Here is a 20299-nt window from a genome sequence, read left to right as displayed (position 1 = left end):
ATTGGAAATGAAATATGTGGGAGTACATTCTATAAGGTTTCTTGTACAGTCAGTTTTAGATATTCTTGTATGTACATTAGCATATGGATTTGATGTTTTCTAAAGCCATTATCCATTCAATTTGGCTATTTTATTGGAGATTTACTTGTAGCATTTCCATGATTTCTTTGCCTTTCTACTTTCAAAACAACCTTTGTGATATGCTGCACCATAGCTACACACAAATTGGAAATATAGGTCAATCTCGTAGTATGAACATGAATGCTGGCACACATATGCAAATAATGTCATCCCTTGAGGATGGAGAGGCAGGCTATCATATTGAGCATAACTGGCTATGGCATTACTTCACACCATTGTATATTTTTAGAATGATTTCACAAGTCGATGCAAAGCGAAAGGTATGACTTAGCCATGCCAATTCAATACATAGAAAGCATAAGCTGACTCATGTATTCAGAATCCAGAGAAATCTTCAGATTACATCAACACTTCATTCCAGCTTTTACATAACATGAATCTCTGTAGTGTGGAGATTTTATTCCATTCCACTTAATTTAGATATTTTTGGATATACATAGTCAATATATATATTAGAAGTATTTTTGCAGGTTTATTTTAAAGGGGTTGCATGCCATTATTATAATTTTCCCGATGACTTCTCAATACTATCATTACAAATGCATATAAATTATGATTAGCAGCTCTGCAAGTCTTTTACCAGTGGTGTTTTTTGTTATCAGGCTAAAGACTCATTCTTTTCTCTCTACAGTCACTAAAGCTTTCCTTATAAAAGTGCCAAGTTTGAACCTTTTAACTGCCCGTGACGTGCTTTTTATTTTTGTGAATAAAAAAAATTACACAAATTCGTTGGATTGTAATGGCTATTAGTCATGCAATCTCGTTCTATGAAAAATGTTGATGGCAATGAGATATTTTGTGATCTGCGTAGTTTTTGCTTAAAAAACTGTTGAGGAAACATTTAAAAACCTTGTTTCATGTCCCGAGTGATTTGAACACATTGCCTTGAACTGTTTCCATTAGCTCATTAAAAGAGAGCCTAGGTTGTAATTAGCTTATAATTATGTGAATGAGGTTTAAAATGTCAAATATAATTTGCATTTAGTGTAACAGTTTGTCTACACATTTTAATTTAGGTAATGATGATATTTATGTACGTAACAATTAATGACTGTGGGTCATTTTGGACTAGCATAACACCCTATTGCCAATTGAAACATGGGAAAATTGTGCTTCTTATTGGTTCTGACAGTGTCAGTTGGTAGTTATATTTACATACATTCTTGTATAAATGTACTAATTTACTATAATGGTAAAAATAAATACTTTAACATAATTTCTATACATAGGAAAAGAAAACATTTTCATAATAAAACTATGAAAATTCATGCTTAAGACATTTGTCAGAAGTAACTCATAGGGTTCAAACAGTTCATGTAATGCCATTTTAATGTGTTGGTTGGCAAGTATGTTACAGAGACAGAGCAGCACAGATAAATAATGCTGACTTTCATGGCAAAACACATGGCGTTGTTTGAATACTTGCTTTCTGAGATAAATTTTAGGAACATTGATTGCCTATTTTACACCACACACTCACATACACAAACAAGAGACACTCACTTAAGTACTTAACTTCCTTTACACTTCTAAACCTCCCTAAAAGACTTGTCTCACATTCAATTAGCTTTGATATGATTTTATACAACCATTAATGTTATTTCATTTATAACTCAGTCATAGCATCATAAGTAAGATGTGTGGATATGAATTTTTCAATGCCTACAAAAGCTTACATGAATTTGTGAACTTAACCTCAATCTACACCTTTAAATCGGATGCCATTACTTGAAAGCCTTGTATTTTTGATATTTTACCATCTTTGGAAGGTTAGGTCAACGGATTTCATCTTTAGCATGTTTAATACGTACTCTCCACTCATGTTGTGAGGAATATCAAGACTTATACAATGAGGGCAGTTATGGGAGATGGTCTGATGAGTCTTGAGTATACTTTGGTTTCATGTGTTGAGTTCCGTCATTTAGCAGTTAAAAATTATTGACGACTTAAGCGATATCCCGTCATTTCACTGGTTTGATTTGCAGGCAACAATTATGTTACCAAAATCAGTGACCTTCAAGGAAACGCCTCCATACCTGTTATACTATTGTACACATCATTTTCTCAACTATTTGAGCTTCATAAACCTCCTATGAACCTGCTGTGGGATTCATGCATTTGATTCCTTCAGACTGTCAAAGTACTCCATGATTTTCCTGTAGTCCATCAGAAGGTCAAGATCCAAATCCACATCCTTCTTGCTGTATGGGCTCGCCTGCTGCGAAGATGAGTATTGGCCACCCATATGGCTGCCCTCCTTGCCATCCTCCCAACAGCGCCCCTCCTTGGTCCTTCCGACGACCTCCGTCTGGCCCCCGAATTTCCTCGACTGCAGCAGGAGTTGCCTCTTCCTCTCGAATTCTTTCGGATCGGAGAACATGGGGTTCCCCACGATGTTGGCCTGGCTCATGTCCGACGACTCGTCTTGGCTGCTGTCCGCGCCCTTCCCCCCCATCTCCTGGACGGCTCCAGTGCTGGAGTACCCGGACGCCTCGCCGTCTGCGTAGATGGCGAACATGGGCTCGGGAGCTTCGTCCGACCCTCCGCCCACCACCCCGAGGTCCCGCCGGAACGAGTCCCCGTGGTCCGTGGCCCTCCGGCCCACCGCCTCCTCGTCGCCCGTGCTCTCGCCCCCTTCCTCGCCCCGCGCCACCCTGAGGGCCCCCTCGTCGACGCGGGCCCCACCGCCCTCCTCGCGGGCCCTCGCCGCCCGGGGCCTCGCCCCCTTCGCCGCCTCCGCCCCGCTCTCGACGCCGCCGCCCTTGTGGTGCTTGTGGTGGTGGTGGTGGTGATGGTGATGGTGGTGGTGCCGGGCCCCTCCCCTGGGAGAGCCACTGTCGCCCCCCCTTGGTAGCACCCGGACGCCGCCCCACGCCCCCCCGCCGTCGTGGTGCTGCTCCTTGCGACACGAGCGCCGCTCCTTGGGCGGGGGCGGTGGCGGGGACGGAGAGCTGACGTCGCTGCTCTCCTTCCCGTGGGCGGTGCTGACGTCGTGGAATCCAGGCGCGGGGACCTGGGTCCTCACGGGCCCGATGCGCGCCACGCCGATGTTCCGGTGCGGTGGCACCGGAGGCCTGTACTCGACCGCCCCCTCGCCCTCGACGTAGGGCCCGCCCAGGGGGAGGCAGCCACCGTCGGGGATGCCGTGCGGCGGGGGAGTCGGGGGCAAAGCGTCCTCTCCCCTTCCGCCTCCCCTACTGTCGCGGGCGGGGGAGGGAGGAAGAGACCATCAATGAGACAAGAAAAAACCTGGGCACTGCGCGGCTACATCATACGTGCCTCCAGGGCGAGGTGTAATGTACGGCAAGCAGTAAAGCAAGACTCGCATGCTGGTTTATGAGGTGACATGCCTTGTGGTGGGGGAACGGTTTCTCTTTATAATTTACTCAATGGGTGCAGCGGGGGGGAGTTGGCGGACGGGGTCATTCGGGAGACCGCGGTCGGGGAGAGAGGAGGTCCCCCCCGTAAAATCAGGGGTGACCGCCTCTTCTCACGCCCCTCGACTGCTCTCGTCTCTTTGACCTCTCCGCCAACTTGGGGTGCGAGTGATTGGGGTGGCGGGGTGAGGGATTTGTCGCAAGCGGTGCTAATGTGGGCGGTGGTTGTTGGGTGGGGGTACTATTTGGCTGCTTTACATACTTCATCCACGCCTTATCTATCTCCACAAAACCCCCAGCAGCGTTGTTGTTCTGCGGAATGCCGTGCTGCAGGATCAGGTTGTCCGAGGATCGGCCGGGGTTCCCCTTGCAGTAGGTGGACGTGTCGATGGAAGGCCTCTGGGCCTGGCCTGCGTGCGTCACCTCGAAGACGGTCGTCGACACGATCCCCGATTCCCCGGGGGCAGCGGTGTCTTCCCTGTAGTTGGGATTGGCGGTGATCCTGATGGCCTCCGCCTCGCCGCCCTCCGTCGGCCCGAAGGCCCTGCCGACCACCCCCATTCCCGAAGCCCTCTCCAGCGTGGCCCGGCCCAGCCACACCCAGTCGTGGGCGTTGGTGGTCGACTCCCGCTTCGCCCCCCGCCCCAGCTTGTTGACGCCCCCTCCGGCCCCCAGGGAGCCGCCCCCGCCTAGACCGCCGCCGCCGCCGATCCCCAGGCCCCCACCCATCCCCTGTCCACCGACCTCCTTGAACCGGGACGCGTACACCACGCAGGACACCACGAACACCACGATGGCGAAGCAGAAGGCCCCCAGAAGCACGTACATGCCGATCTCGAGCGGGGTCATGTGCACCCGGTGGCCGGACCTTGCCCCGGTCGACGACGCCCCGCCGCCGGACACGTGCTGCCTCGCCTGTACCGTGGGCTCGTGGTCGTTCTCGTCCTTGAGGGGGATACCGATGAGGATGTCCTGCAGGTCGCCTGGCACCCGCCCGTCGCGACCCTTGAAGGCGCCCTTGCCGACGCCGCCGTTGGCCGAGAGTGGCCCACCCTCGCCGTCGTTCTGCACGAAGTCCGGGCGGAGGGCGGAGTCGAGGCGGGCGAAGTGCACCTCCACCCTGGCGTAGGCGGAGGCGAGGGGCGGGGACTGCGGGGGCGTTGACGCCTTGCGTCTGGCCGGGGGGAGGCCCGACTGGCCAGGTGCTGCGGCCCTCGCCCGGGGGCATCGCTCCGGGAGCATGAGGGAGATGTGCAGAAGGTCGCCACGGCCCTCACCTACGGCGATGACCCTAGGGTGAGGCGAGGCGAGCATCGGGGCGAAGGCCACCACGTCCGTGTCCAGACTGTCCACGGCCAGCTGGTAGTCGGTGACGGACACCTGTCGGAGGGGAGTCCTCGTCCCATCGCTGAACTCGACGTCGATGTCTAGAAGTCCCTCCTGCGGACACGAGTGGGTCGGGTCAATTAGTCGGGCTGACATGAAACTACCATGTCGACTGAAGTCACGAGAGAGGACAGGAAAGAAAGAGAGCATGGCGTCCAGCCACCTGAAGGGATTACATATTCCTCTGAGTCACAGGTCTTATCGATGGCTAATTGTGATGCAGCATACTACATATGTTCCTGTTTATTGAAATAGTTTTACATGTTGCATATATTTTGTTTCTTTATAGGTAATTGAAACATTTCTTGGATTTGATTGATTATATAGAAATTTGAAATAGTTTTTGCAAATATTTAATTGGCAGTTGAGATATTTTTGTTGATACACGAGCGCTTAGAAATATTCCATATAATGCATTCATATTTTGGGGAAACTATTAACATTATCGATTGGACATGCCTAAACAGATTGGCTGGAATTGCAATGCGAATCCCATCAACATTGCCTGCAATATTCTTGTAATAGCAAATAACGTGGCAATGGTGGGATAGTAGTGGTGTGTGGATAACACAAGAGCACAGGACTAAGGCTCAGGACATCCAGAGCCCCCGATGTCTCCGCGAAAGAGTCTAACATTTGGCATAACTTGTACAGTTAGGTATTAAATATAATTCAATGTATTTTGGCATTACTGATAGAAAACACTTGTTGCGTTTGACGCACAATGCATACCTAAAAAACAATTACCACGCGTCAATTTATCCATGCGCATTTTTTTAACAGAACAATGATTTTATTTGTTTACTATGTATGATGTGTATGCGATGGAATGATTTTTAAACGAATTTAATATTACGCTTTTGAAATGAGTCTCGTAGCACTTCCTTATGACTTTTTGAACTGACGCCATACCTTCTGGAAAAATTGAATGCTGTAAATTTCTGTTGCCCTCTATGTTAAATGAGAATCGGTCGTTTGACCGAATGACTGAACCGTCGAGAATGTAGTGCAATGAAAGAAAGCAGGTGCCTGATTTAACCTACATTTCGCACTAAGTTACTTCGTATTGGGGTCAAATTGCCGTTTAACACGATCCCGTCTGTCGTCCTGGTGGAAATCTTTCCTGAGCATTGATGCTGTATGTACTAAGTAGTTGTGTAGTCATGATTTAACTCTAGAAGACGCGATTGATCGCAACAGCCTTCAAAATCTCTGAAAATGCAGTCACTCTAAATGAAAGGCATTCAAGTCGTTAGAAATGTTATTTTTAAATTGGGTAGCCGAATACAATTTTTTGGGGAAATTTATCTGCATGCCGTTTGATTAACATTTTATTCTCTAGTGGAATTCCGTTCTTAAATTAAGTCTGTTGTGTATGAATGATCATATTTTGGCGATTTTCAAAAGCAGAAAGTGGATAATGAATGGATCGTTGTTTCGGGGTTCACTGACTGCAGAAAGTAGCGCTTTATGATTGGAAGGAGTAAATACACCAGCAGAAAAACATCGTCATCAGCTACAGTTGTCAATCCGAAGGTTTGTTTGATACAATCCTCCACTTTTATCTTTCCCCAAAAAATTGATTTTCCTGATAGCTATAAATGCTCTTTCAACATCTTCCTTTTGACTAAACGATTCTTCTTCTGTAGTTATCCTCATTCATTCTTCCAAGATAATCTTCTTTGTGAGACTTATTCATTTCATCAATGTCATAAATTTAATTTTCATGTAATTATCCCTTCATATCATAATTTTCATCTCTTCTATTCCTCTCTACTGTTTTTACTGTACTCACCTCATTGCCCTGGGAATCTACATCTTTCAATAAAATGATTCCATCATTTCAGTCTTGTTTTAATTAGCTCTGATCAAGATGTTATCCTGGCAAGGAATCCTCCTGAACTAACTGTTTGTTATGTCATTCCAAATCCTCCACTTAGCTAGTTCACTTCATAATTATTTAACACTTGTCATTAATGATATTTAACTACATTCACTAAGTAATTAAATTAAGTAAAAAATTTTTAAGCTTGGTGCCATGAGGGGATCGGGATGGTGTGGTGCCTAACATACTGGCTTCCCACCCAAAGGACCTGGGTTTGAATCCTGGAGGTGGAGTAATGTGGTTTTTCAGTGGTATCCCAATCTGTATTTGAGGTGCTTTGTGGAGAGCTATTTGAGTGAGTTCGCCGTCGGTCTGATGGGAAGTTAAACGGCGGACCCCTTGGTGCCTTTCGTTGTTGAGAGTTGGCTTATGCCGATGCCAGGTTTCTCTCCACCCTTCATCCTTTCCTGTCCATCCGTAATGACACAAATGACAGCTGTCGGTCACCTCCCCTAAAAATCTATCTACTGATACTATGATCCTTTGGCATTGCAATTCTAGTTCACATGAAGACCATAGGACAAGCGTTGAAGCAAAGGCTTTCACTGTCTCTCTTAGCATCAGGTTTCTTTTGTAGGGATTCAGCTATGTATGTCAGTGTTAGGTGATGAAGTGTTCCGGGGAGAAACAGATTCAACATCTGTTGATATTTGCAGCTGAATGGTCGAAAATGGAAACTGATAATAGAGCTAGAATATTTGAATTTAATTTTAAACCAAGAAATGACTGCCCTCCTTGCTCTTAGTCACTAGTCTAACATTCAGCCATATTCAGCATTTCTGTTGAAACACAGATTTGAAGAATAGATCTCAAGGCAGAGGATTGTGGCACAGACCTGATACTGGGCAGTCAGTTTTCTTGTGATTGATGTCTCGGCAATGTATCCATTCTCAATGCTGCCATCTGGTGTGATTGATAACTGAAGTCCAGACACCACCCTGACGCCAAGTTTCAAGATGGTCACCTTATCATTGCCAACACGCACCTCCTTGGCTCCAACCACTCTTCCACTGATTGGTGACAGTACCTGTTTACAAGAAAAAAGTAGTTTAATTATGTCTCATCATTTCAGCCATTTAATCGTTTGAGCACTTTCCATATTTTAAGGCTGGAAATTGAATATTTTTTTGAATTATACACACACTGTTATGTATCATTGGAAATTAGTTTTGAGTTCAATTGCTAAATTCAGATGTTGAGTTTTTTTAAATATTGTAGGAATTAAACGCATTATATATTGTTATTATCAAATTGCTTGGAAGGATGGAAAAGAGAAAATAATAAAAAAATATTTATTTGTCCAGCAGACGCAGTGTACAGTATTGAGAATAAATGACAGGTGTATAGGAGATCCTTTGAGAGGTTTATGCGTGGACCAAACACAAAAAAAATCAGTGGTATTGACAAAATTTAATCCAATAGATAATTGAGGTTTGGTTTGTTAGGCATGCAGGATCTTGTTTCCCAATGAAATTTCACTTTATGCTATGTTTGGATTTTGTTGTTGGACCTCATCATGATGGAGCATTCGATGTCTGTGATTAAGGATTAAATGATAGGATTGAAATATAGGCATGCATTCGATGGTTTCTGGCTCAACTTTGTGGAAGTTCATTTTGATTTAATGAAGAACACAATGTAATTTTTCCACTGTTCTTTATTTTGGTACTTCTAAAATAAGAGGGGGGGGGGGAAGAAACTCCAATGGCCATAATAATTAGCCGCAACTCTCGTCAGACCAATTGCTGTGCTGGTTTAACGGGAACAACGTCAGGGACCAACCACAACCTCTCCACCAGAATACCCTCTGTGGTTTGCGATACACTTCGTCCCAATGTCTATTCCCATCGATTAAATTTACCTACGAATTAGAAAAGAATAACCAACTTCCATTCCTTGATCTGCTATTAACCAGAAATATTAAAATATCATACGAGGTGTATCGCAAACCAACACATACCTGTACCAACATTTACATACATCATGATTCGTTTACACATGGAAGTCACAAACTGGGAACATTCATTCCATGCTCTTGTACACAGATTAGTGAATATTCCACTGAATAGAAACAACTGTTTCAAAGAATTAAAGAACATCAAACTTATAGCTATTCAAAATGGCTTTAAGGAGTCGATTACTGATAGTAATCTAGTAAAAAAGCGCAAGCATGAAAAACTAGTTCAAAACACAACCACCCTCACACAGCATAAAACCCCTCGGTATATCAAACTTCCGTTCCACCCACAATTAACAAAAGGGCTAGGGAAGGTTTTCAAAACCGTCGATACTAATATATCCCTTAGCAGCAACAACAAACTAAAACATTTATTAGGTAATGCCAAGGACAAAATTGACGCCTCAAATAAGTCCGATATTTACAAAATAAATTTCTCCTCTTGCGATTCAACTTACATCGGCCAGACGCGGAGGAATATTAAAACTAGATTCAAAGAACATTTGGCCCATTTCAGATGTAACAGATCAGATTAAAATTGCCCTGCATTTACTCGAGGAAGGCCATCGAACATCAGAAAAGGAACTGAAACTGATCAAACAGACTGCCAACCACCTTTTGGACGCATATTAAAGCATTTTTATACACAAATTCAAAAATGTCGTTAACAGCGATAAAGGGCCAATTCTATTCTCCCCACTTTATTCCCTTATGAAGTGTTTTCTTCTCCAGTTTTCAAACAAATTTCCGTTGTACTAAGCTCTCTCTTCCTCCCCCCCCCCTCCACTTACCCTTCATAGTCCGTTACCCGGATACCTTTCATTCCCCCCCCCCCTTCCCTTCTCCTTCACAAATTACTCCTTCCTGGTCCACTCAGTCCATTGGTTTCTGTTCCTCCCCACCTTCCTCCCCTCCCCCCCCTTCCACCCCCCCTTCCACCCCTCCCCCCTTCCACCCCTCCCCCCCTTCCACCCCTCCCCCCTTCCACCCCTCCCCCCCTTCCACCCCTCCCCCCCCTTCCACCCCTCCCCCCCTTCCTCCCCTCCCCCCTTCCTCTTTACCAATACGTTTAAAGTACTCCTCCCCTTTCCATCTTCCCACTAATTTGATTGGCCCCCTAACTCCCACAGTTAATATATATATTTGACGTTTGTCTCCGGTTGTTTACTTTCAACCTTGTGCTGGAGGTGTTTTCCCTTCGGTTTGCTGAAGAGGGCCACCTTGTGGCCGAAACACGCGTGTTTGACGCATATCCTCGTTTGCGCTTTATACCTGAGTCCAGATTCTCCCAGAAGCTGGGCCCTTTTGAGTGTGTGTGTGTTTCTTGAGTGCTTGTGTGTGTGATTGGTCTGTACCAGTCACAAAGTGTGTGCTTGAGAATATCCTGGAATCTTTTACCGGGGTCTACTATACAGCCTCGTGAAGGATTCCATCTCCATCTGAAATTCTTTAACAGGGTCTCAGAGCCTCGTGAAGGATTCCAGTCAGGATAGTGTGCGTGTGGCTGTGTGTGGTCCCTGACGTGGATTAATTTCCTGTAAACCACCACAGAGGGTATTCTGGTCGAGAGGTAGTGGTTGGTCCCTGACGTTGTTCCCGTTAAACCAGCACAGCAATTGGTCTGACGAGAGTTGCGACTAATTATTACGGCCATTGGAGTTTCTTCCCCTCTCCCCCTCTTATTTTAACTGAGAGGCCATAGAGCTCATTATTTCTTGCCTTGGTACTTCTAGTTTCAACGTTTAGGAGTCATCACCAATCAATCAAGTTGCGGTCTATTTATATACCATTTTGTGGGGGACAGGAGGGATTGTGAATCGGCATTGATGGGAAGGAGGAGAGAGGTGTTAATGCATTGATTGCCTTGACTGACATTAGGAAATCGGTGTGAATAGTATGGGATGAAGATCTTATGAACAAAAGCTGGGGTTGAGGTGTTTGAGGAGGAGGAAGGCTAACTTAAAATTAAAAATTGCCGGGCAAAATCTAGATCCTACAGAACAGTTGCTGTATCTCAGTATGTTTTGGACCAGTTTGGTGAAAGTGGGAGGGATGTCATTATGAGAACTGCATGAGGCAAAATTTCAGAAATAGATGGGAGTTGCTGGAATGGATGTTGAGTGCAAAGGTTTTAAGAAAAGAAAAGTGAAAACTGTGATATGGAGTGTAGTCATGCACAGCATGGAAACATGGTCATTGAAGCAGGATGATTGGTGTAGATTGGAGGCTTTTGAAATGTGGGTGTGGAGAAGGTAAAATGGACTAAAAGGAAACAAATGAGTCAGTATGGTAGGCAAGGAGAGAGGATTGCTGGGAGAAATCACAAGGAGGCAGGACAAATGGATTCATAGCATTTTAATTAGGGATGGAATGATTAATACTCTGGTAGAGGGGAGGGCATGATAGAAGCAAAGTAGGAGGGAGAAAAGGATTAGCGTGTTGAACAGAATGAGGGGAAGATGGAATATTTCAGAATTGAATAGCAATTTAATGCCAGTTTTTTTAAAATTGTTGCCGATACTTTTTATACAAACCTTGTATATATATTTTTGTTAAAAATAAAATGTGAAAAAAAAGTTTGAGCTAATAGATAGTTTGCACATTGAGTGTTTAAAATTGTCTTGTTTAGGCCACAATTTTTGGCATTTTAGGTCTTTTGAAGTGTTGAGCATTGAAATTTGTAACATACCTGGACTTCGGTGCGACCAGTACTCTGGCCCTGGAGTATCCGTCCATCAAGGGAGGCGATTCTGGTGTCTGACACCCGCAGCAGTGCCAGAACCAAGTCGGTAACTCGGAGCCACGTTCGACGAGATATGAAGTAAGATACTCGGCCTGAGTCATGGTCTTGAGCATAGAATCTTGAGTAGACCTGAGGAAGGGGAAGTGAATTAGGAAGTAGTATTGTGAAGTAGTTGCGACTTTTTGGAATCTGCTGTTACGCTTCCATTACATTCTTATTTAAATCCAAATTTACCTGTACTATTCTTACAACTATAAAATGTGGCTTTTGGGTTAGTGAAAGTAATAATCCATTACTTGCAGTGAAATAATTATTGAAATATAATTTGGCATTGTGCTACCTGTCCAACCTTGCAGTGTTTAGTTGCTGAAAGCAGTACACAGACTGACTGTGAGCTGAAGGATAAACTGAAAAATTTGTACAACAATGAGAGCAAGTTCTGAGATTGTCATTTATATTTGGCTCTGATCATATTAAAAAATGATGTACTGTACATTTGCCAAGGTGATAACAAATGAAACATGATGCAAAATAGTAGGATAAAAAATTATGGTAGTTCTTGTCTCCTTGTTCACAAAGACAATTTGCAGGCAGCTAGAATGCAACTATTTTGACCAGAAATATTTTCCTTTGCTCCTGTTGCATGTGGAATGTTAATGTAATAGTGAAACTTGTAGCTTCCATAAGGCAGGTAATAGACAATTCAACGAGAATTAGAATGGGATAGGTTATAATTGGAGTAGATAGCTCTTGTAAGCATGAAATTACATAATTAGTTACTTTGAAGTTAGAAACCTAAGAAATATTGTTCTGCAGCTTGGAATTACCATAAAAAGTAGTGATTGCATGAAATTCCTACTTTTCGTCTGTTGCATAACGGCTTTAATGCAGAGCCTATTTTTGTTGGCCCACTTTTACCATATTGAGGAGATAACATTGTGATTTAAATAGCCTTTAGTTTGAAAAATATGGATTATATCAAGAAATATCTTGATGTCAGCCGGTCAATAATCTCGCGCATAAGTGATCAGCTCTCCTCCTACCAGCACCCGTCTATATTTTTCCTTTAAATCAAACTTTTAGATGCTTCACTTTGATGCGACAACTTGCTCACCTCCACTGGGCTCTGCTGGAATCTCAGTCGGCAAATGTGTCGCTCCTGGATGGGCTGCTCCTGCTGCTCCATCCCTGCTTTCTTCCCTCCTCCCAGCGAGCCCCAGTTTCTGTACATCCCTGTCAGTGGTGATTCCCCAGATCTCCTCGGGTCCAATTCATCCAGCAGCCTCTTTCCGTCTCCGCTGTCGAAAATTCAAGTTTTTGTTAGTTGTGTGATATGTGCTTTAAAATACACCAAATGCTTGGGTGCACCAAGTGGAGGGAATTTTTCCCTCCACTTGGTGCACTTTTCCTTTGATCTCCATTCACCAAAAATTACACCTTTTTCATTGACTCTTCATCCTTATCTTCGATTTATTTTACTGCTCTGACTTTGGAAGATTGTTTTGTATGCGGTAGGGTCCAACTAATTATGCTGTTAACATTTATGTAATTACTATATTGCACAAATCCTACATAAAGAGTACATTGTATACATTTGTAGATTCCCAATTGATATTTATTGGAGGGGAACTGATATAGGAAACTATCTGCTTGGTAGTAAGTAATGAAAAGTGCATGTCATAATGAAGAACAAAGGGACATTTAAATATTTGTGTGGTGAAAAGTATGGACCAAGTACTTCTGGAATATAATGGGAGCATCAGCAAGAAGAAAACCTTAATCCCTGAGTCATGGAAGGGAGAAGCTGAGGGCGTGTATCACAATTTGAGGAGTGAAACCAGAGCAAGTGGAATCCTTAATCTGCACCAGAGCAGCGGAAGTTAAACCAGGGATGGAAGAAGTTTGAGTGAAATATCAAGGGAAGAATAGCTGGAGCAAAGAAGGTGCTCATGGAGAAGAGGCTACTGCTCTGTTCAAAGTGCCAGAGGCTGCAACCGAGGAAGCAGTTGTTCAAGACTTTCTTACGGCACATGCCACTCACGGTATGGACCAGAGGAGAGTGGACCAGGGTGAAGAATAGGAAGGAGCATGTGGACCGTGGTGCTGGAGGTTACAAATGGATGGACAAAGTGAGGAATGAGGACAAAGTGTATGGAAGAGCAGAGGAGGAGGAAAGGACAAAACGGAGAGCACTCCACGGCAAATGAGAAGTGCTAAATGGAATGGAAACACACCTTGTGGAGTTACAATGGATTAGTTGAAAGCATAATATAGAAGGGAAAATTGAAGGGAAGATTCTGCAGAAGGAAGCCAAAGAGTCAAGTATACTGGGCAAATTGACAAGGATGTAAAACAGGGAAGCCATCATGGGACGAGGGAATGAACAACAAATAGAGAAGAATGGAAGGCTGCAGTGAACTGATCCTAAGAATAAAACGCCCTTGATGAATGTGTTTGAAAAGTATTGTTTAATTGATCCCATGCAATTTCCCTCGGTGAAGTTGTGTTACTGATTATAGGTGATTAGTGAAAAGCCAGAGTTTCGTAGTTATCAAGCAATGAATACACACACATGGACATTGTACATTGCATCAGTTCACTGAGAAAAATTCCTCGTGTAAAATCATTTTAAAAAGTCATTCCAGTCTGACTTATCTCATGGATAAAGGGTTCGATATGAATTTTGAGTAGAGTAAGTTTAGCAATCCATTGTTCTTGTATAAATATCTCAATGGTTGACATATTTTTATTTAGATTGCCATTTCTGTCTCTGTTTATGTTGCCTGTCAGGTAGGACACGCAATTGTGGACTTCTGGGTGCCTTCCGTGAAGGGCTGGCGATTGCTGGTGCTGCTTCCCTCTCTCCATCCTCTTCCCCCTTCGCCATAAACAGCCTTCTCCTCCCAAATCATCTGCGTACACCCAATGGCACAGATGACTTCAACTGTTAATCACCTCCCCCAATAACTTGTGCTACCACCTAAGCTCTTTTAGTGAATTCCTTCTTACAAATTAGTATTAGCCCATTCCAATTTGCTCTTTGTCTTGAGACTAACAACTAGGAATCCTCTCCTGTTGCCTAGTCTATTCACAAGAGAGTGTAGTGTGTGCGTGGGAGGGGTCTGTGGCAAGCCCTCCTTCCTTTGACCTATTAGGATATTAATGGGGAGGTTGTGAAGGCGACATCTTACGTACCTTGTGGATATGAGACGAGGTGAAGATGCTGGCATGAGTGATTTTGCATCATCAACCACTCGCCATCCCTTGATTTGGCTCAGTCTTGGATCTGCAACGGCCACTTCAAGTGGCATCTCCGGCACCCAAACTGTGAATTTTGCCACACCCACGTGTGTGCCATAGGCCACCACCACGGTTGCGTTTGTTGAACCCCGAAGCTCTGTACCGTCCACATACACTGAACTGCAAGATGAGGACACCTGGTGGAGGTGAAGGGAGAGATTTTTTTAACAGAATTTTCACGCACGCTACGTGTTAATGGAAACAAGACGAATTGATGGCAATTGATCGTGCTCCATTGGAAATTCTTTGGCAATCTCAAATTTAAATGTGAATTCTTAATGGCTGATATATCATGATGGGGACACTAATTTGTCATGGATTACTTTGTGACGAGGAGAAATATCGGCGTTAGTGATTTTTTTAATGCCACGTTTAAATGGGTAAAATTGCGCTAAAAGATAGTATGTACTAAGCAAGTTGAGTAGCATCAGATGTCATGTGGTGGAATTCAAACATAACGAAGAGCGAATAGTAGCAATTTTCCACGTGAAAATATTTATTTTACGACTGGGTTTCGATGTATTACAAGACCTGAAGATGATGTAATACATCGAACCCCAGTCATGCAATAAATCTTATCTAGTGGAAAATTGCCACCATTAGTTTTTTATTATAATATATACTGATTGAAGCCGTGTTGTGCTGCGAACTACAATGTACTGTTTGTGAATTGGTCCCTTGAGATAGGGACAAGGGGTGAATTTAAGTATGCTCCCCCTTTCCCTATTATCCTCCTCAGGAAGTTTTTTTGGTCTTCTCATGAAATGCAAGTGCACTGCAATTTCTTTTGTCAACCAGAGCCTATAAAGTCAATATATTATATACTGGGAGGAAAAGTTTGTTGGTGATTAATGAGAAAACTAAATTATGAAGTTGCTGTTTGGAGGCTCTACTTAGTGAAAATTCATGATCACTGAATAAATGAGCTTTTATTTTTTCACAAAAAAATGCCAAGTAATATCAATAAAATATTTTTTGTGTGAAAAAATACAGAGTTTATTTATCCAGTGAAACTTATGAAAAATAAATAATAATAATAAACTTAATAAAAATTATGCTTGCTTTATGTCCCACCCAGATCTCTTCCTGTCTTTGATCATTACTCCACAAAAAGAGAGATCAAAGTAACAATTCATTGTAATTTGAATAATACAGGAATGCTATTCATCATCTTGTAATTGTTGTTCATTTTGGATGGTTTATTTGGTTTGTGCTGGACCATAATTATAAATTGTTTTCTCTTACCCTCACAAGACTGTTTAGTAAATATTGTTAATTATGTGATTAAGCTTAGGCAATATTCTTTATACTCTGGCAATAGGAAATTAGTTTTGTAATGAAAACAGGACGCAATCAATGATATTGTCTAAATTGTTTCAGAGTAATAGCTAAGTAATACATTGGGTAATTTGCGATGGGATCTGACATCATTTAATGGGCGAGGGTCTCCTTGATGTATTCATTTTTCTCAATGTTCCTTAGGTTGCCTTTCTAAGACTCTTCTTTAGTTTATATATAAAAAAAATATAAAAAAGAAAGATTTCAATGTTGAAAATATCAGGTGGATATTTTGTCAGAGTTGCATGCACTGTGCAGTGAGGGGATTGTTATCGGTGTTGGAAGTTTTGCGGGGAAAAAATAATTCTGACTGAAAAAGTTGCTCCTCAAGGAAAAACGTCTTCACACTCAGTGCTCTGATGAAGGAGACTTGTTCTTTTCAATGGTAAATTCCTGTGTGCTTGCATATTTTCTTTCATGATGTCTCATGAACTAATGGAAGTCCTTCTGAAGCAAATGACCATTCAATGTCTTCAGTGGTGACACAGTGGATGGTGCTTACCTTGAGCACACTCTCCTCCCCAGAGTGACATGATGATTGGAGTGTGACATCTGCCACCTTCCCCGCCTGACTCACAATGAACACTTTCATTGCCTGGGAGATCTGCTTCCCCGTGAGGATCGCTGTATTCATGACTTCCCAATTCTGAAAAGGAAAAACACAGATTAATTCTTATTTCACTACTGCCTCTAGAAGTACTTTTGCAATGTGGTGAAAACACATTTAGAATATGTACTGTTTTATCTGCGTAGAAAAAAAAACCATAAACACAGTTATCAACCCGAAGGTCGGTTTGGTAGGTGATGGTAGAGTTCACCCTGTACTAAGCCCGACGGCATGTGAAATTCACAAATCAGGGTAGGGGGGCCAGTTCCTTTCCCTCTGCCGGTTATGGTTTCCCAGGAAGATCTGGTTCCCAAAAAATCACTTTAGCTTGGGTTGAGCGGCAGGTGCCCAGAGTACCTTGCCCAGGAATCGAACCCGGGCCCCTCCGGCCAGCAGTCCAATGCTCTACCCCCTGGACTACCGCGACCCCCAATAGCCAAGCCCTAGGAAGAGGAATACCCACCCAGGCGGGAATCAAACCTGCGACCCTTGGAATGGCAGACGAGGATGGGGTCAGCATAGATACCCGCATAGATAACTATAAAAATAAATGATATGATGTGGGCAGTCATGATAGTGACTTTTGCTGTAATGGTGAGAATCAATAATTTATTGGTGCAGAAGCTTTTACATATTTACAGAATAAAATAATTCTATCAATTTTACTGATTTGAAGATACATCAATGTACATACCTACTTGAATACTTGACAATATGTATGATAAATATGAAAAACATTACAACAAAAATATTCATGTGCAAAAGGTCCTAGCCTGGAAGAACTCAAGGTGGCCTGGGGTTTTTCAGTGCAGTACAGTAAGCTCAAAAAAGACATATCAGATGTACCCAGACTCCTAGCCAATGATGATTATGAACTTAATGAGCTATCTAATGATGCCAAAGTGAAGTGTGGTAATCAAATGCACAGATGAAAGTGCTTACAAAGTGGTTTTAGGGAGTGTGGGAGAGATTGTATGGAAAACTCTGAAAAGAATAAGGGATATTTTGTCTGGTCGGATAGATTTAGAGACACAAGGGACTGATGAGGACTGTTGTTGAGGGACAATGTGTGAACAAGGGAAACTACAGAGGGAGGAAGTTGGGTGATGAGATGTACATGGAGCAAACAAGTAATGGCAGATGTCAAAGAGGAGAAGAATGAGGCATGGTTAGCTGACCGAAAAACTGAGAGGAGTGTTGTAGTATAGAAATATTGTATTGATGACAATGATGCTAATGTCAGTTGCTATTGCCTTATACAGTTATGAGAGTGGATCACTTCATTTGTGGTGCCTTCAAGCAACTGGAAGGACAGAGGGGTTTTGAAAGATTGTTTAGGATTGAGCAAAAATCTGCTGGGTGGCTTTCTTTTGTTCATTCCTCTCCAAGCCCTCTCCAGAAAAAGGTCTCCCCTTGAGTAAAGTGACATGTCCTTGCTCAAAATGAAAGGTGAACAATACCTTAATTACACCTTCATTGATACATCTGTAAGTGTGCAGTGAAATGGTAAACTCTTCTAGTGTCAAAAGCAGTTAATTTTTAACTTCACATGTATTTGACTATGATTAGGTTTGATTAATTAATGGAAGATTATGGCATGTTCTCAGACAGTGTAGTTACATAGCATATGAAATAAGGGCTGATTTAGGAAGATGTGAAGGAAAAGTTAGTAGTAACAGTTATTAGGGGAAAGGCATTTAACATGAGGTCTCTGTGGCATTACGGATTGGAGGGTAATTTATTTGGTAGGGGTAGAATTTTAAGGGAATTGGGGAAGGGTGGAGAGAGAGAGAGAGAGCACTCTGGTGCCAGCATTAGACAACTCCTGATGAAATGTGTGCTAAGGGGTCCACGGCTTAACTGTCCCATCCAATGGATAGAATACATCCGTTAATGAGCTAGCTCTCCACATAGGATTCGGATTGAGATGCCCCTGAAACATTTCACCCCACAGGGATTTGAACCTGGACCCTTGGGGTTGGAAGTCAGTACACTAGCCACCAAACCATCCTATTTCCCTAATGCATGGTTTTGTAGAAGAGGCTAGTGTAAAGGAAGTGATGTAGGAAAAGGAAAATAATTCACCCTCTAGATATCTTTGATGTCCAATGGGAGAATCAGTTAGTTATAGGAAACAAGGTATTCAAAATTAATGATAAAAATTCTGGCACTAAGGCAAGCACCACTCTCTTTACTATGGTCAGTATTACATTGCAAAGTTGGCACATTCCTCCATTTACCATTATTGCAAATATCTTTGTGATGGGCTCGATTGTAACGTCAGGAAAGTTAGTCTCACTTGTTTCCCTAGAATTCAGGGTCAGCTTAAAAAATTGTTCAATGTTATTCAGATAAAACACGCTGTCTTGTTAGGGTTTCATAAAAAGAAAGGACCAGGACTGAAAACACTTCCACAGGAAATTATTATTGGACCTCTTTTATTCCTTCTTTACTTTAATGACATTAACTCTGTGGTTAATAGTAAGATATGTTCATTTGCCGAAGACTCAGTTGTTTACAGAGATATCCAAAATCCCGAGGATAAATAGCTTTAGCAGATGACTTGAATGCTATATATACAATGTTCATGAGATTCTTGAAAATTAGAATTAAACATGAAAAGTGCATAGCGATGAATTTTTGGAAAGAGAGCAATTCCCTCCTTAATGCCTACAGGCATTACACTCACTTGGAACCTCTCCTGGGTGAAACATATATCAGGTATATGTGGACAAGAAAAGGAAAATTATGCTTTATTAGAAGAGTATAGGGCGAATGTTATAAAAAGGTATAAAGAGTAATCTTACACCATTAAGATCTCATTCAGAATATCCTACTAGTATGAATGGGATCCTCTTGAAGTTGGATTGATTGCTGAATTGGATCACGTGCAGTGTAAAGCAGCTAGATTCGTAAAATGTTGTTATGGCAAATTGAGATGTGTATCAAAAATATTAGGGGAGCTAGGCTGGGAATCACTCTGTGGAGCGAAGGTTGAATTACAGATCAAACCTCTGGCGTAAATTGGAAGTATGTCTTTATAGTGATGATGCATTATTACCCCCATCATACTACAGTTGGAGAGATCATGTTGATAAATTTAGAGAGATTAAGTGTAGAACAGATAGATTTAAGGTGTCATTTTTCCAATGAATCATAAGTGATAAGAAGGAACTGATCAATTACAGACTAATTTCCCTCACATCCATATCATGTAAGGTCATGGGTCAAGTAATGATTAACTTGAGTGTGAGGTACCTTGACAGTCCAGAGTTAACAATGAAAATCCAGCTCAGTTTCCAAAAGGGTACATCCCGCGAGACACAATTTGCACCTTTTGTTCCTGGAATCTTTAGTTTGGGAGAGAGCAATGTTCCAGCAGACATGGTATTTCTAGGTTTTGGAAAAGTTTTCAACCAAATACCTAATAGTAAACCGCTCACAAAGCTAGAAGTATATGGCATAGGTAAAAATATCCTGGATTGGATTAAAGACTTCAATGTTCGAGTTAAAAGAATAGTCATAGATGGCGTTAGCTCAAATAGAGTAGAAGTCACTTAGGGTG

At 42.6% G+C, this 20299-nt stretch overlaps 1 protein-coding gene across 1 annotated transcript in view; it reads right to left on the bottom strand.

Moving 5' to 3' along the window:
• Positions 1-171: 171 nt before the first annotated feature.
• The window catches only part of dtn (transmembrane protein 132C dtn), a 577141-nt gene continuing 557013 nt past the window's right edge, over positions 172-20299 (bottom strand). Inside the window, exons 5-11 of the mRNA XM_071586857.1 lie at positions 16630-16773; positions 14685-14926; positions 12604-12787; positions 11436-11618; positions 7625-7816; positions 3781-4958; positions 172-3335 (exon numbers count right to left, since the gene is read on the bottom strand). Coding sequence (XP_071442958.1) covers positions 2252-3335; positions 3781-4958; positions 7625-7816; positions 11436-11618; positions 12604-12787; positions 14685-14926; positions 16630-16773 — 3207 coding nt within the window. The 3' untranslated portion in view covers positions 172-2251. The remainder of the gene's footprint in view (positions 3336-3780; positions 4959-7624; positions 7817-11435; positions 11619-12603; positions 12788-14684; positions 14927-16629; positions 16774-20299) is intronic.

Source organism: Hetaerina americana, unplaced genomic scaffold, assembly GCF_022747635.1.
Source record: "Hetaerina americana unplaced genomic scaffold, ioHetAmer1.1.p SCAF_27, whole genome shotgun sequence".
NCBI classification, from domain to species: Eukaryota; Metazoa; Arthropoda; class Insecta; order Odonata; family Calopterygidae; genus Hetaerina; species Hetaerina americana.
Note: the sequence above shows the minus strand (reverse complement) of the source record. Positions and strands in the feature narration are given on the sequence as shown.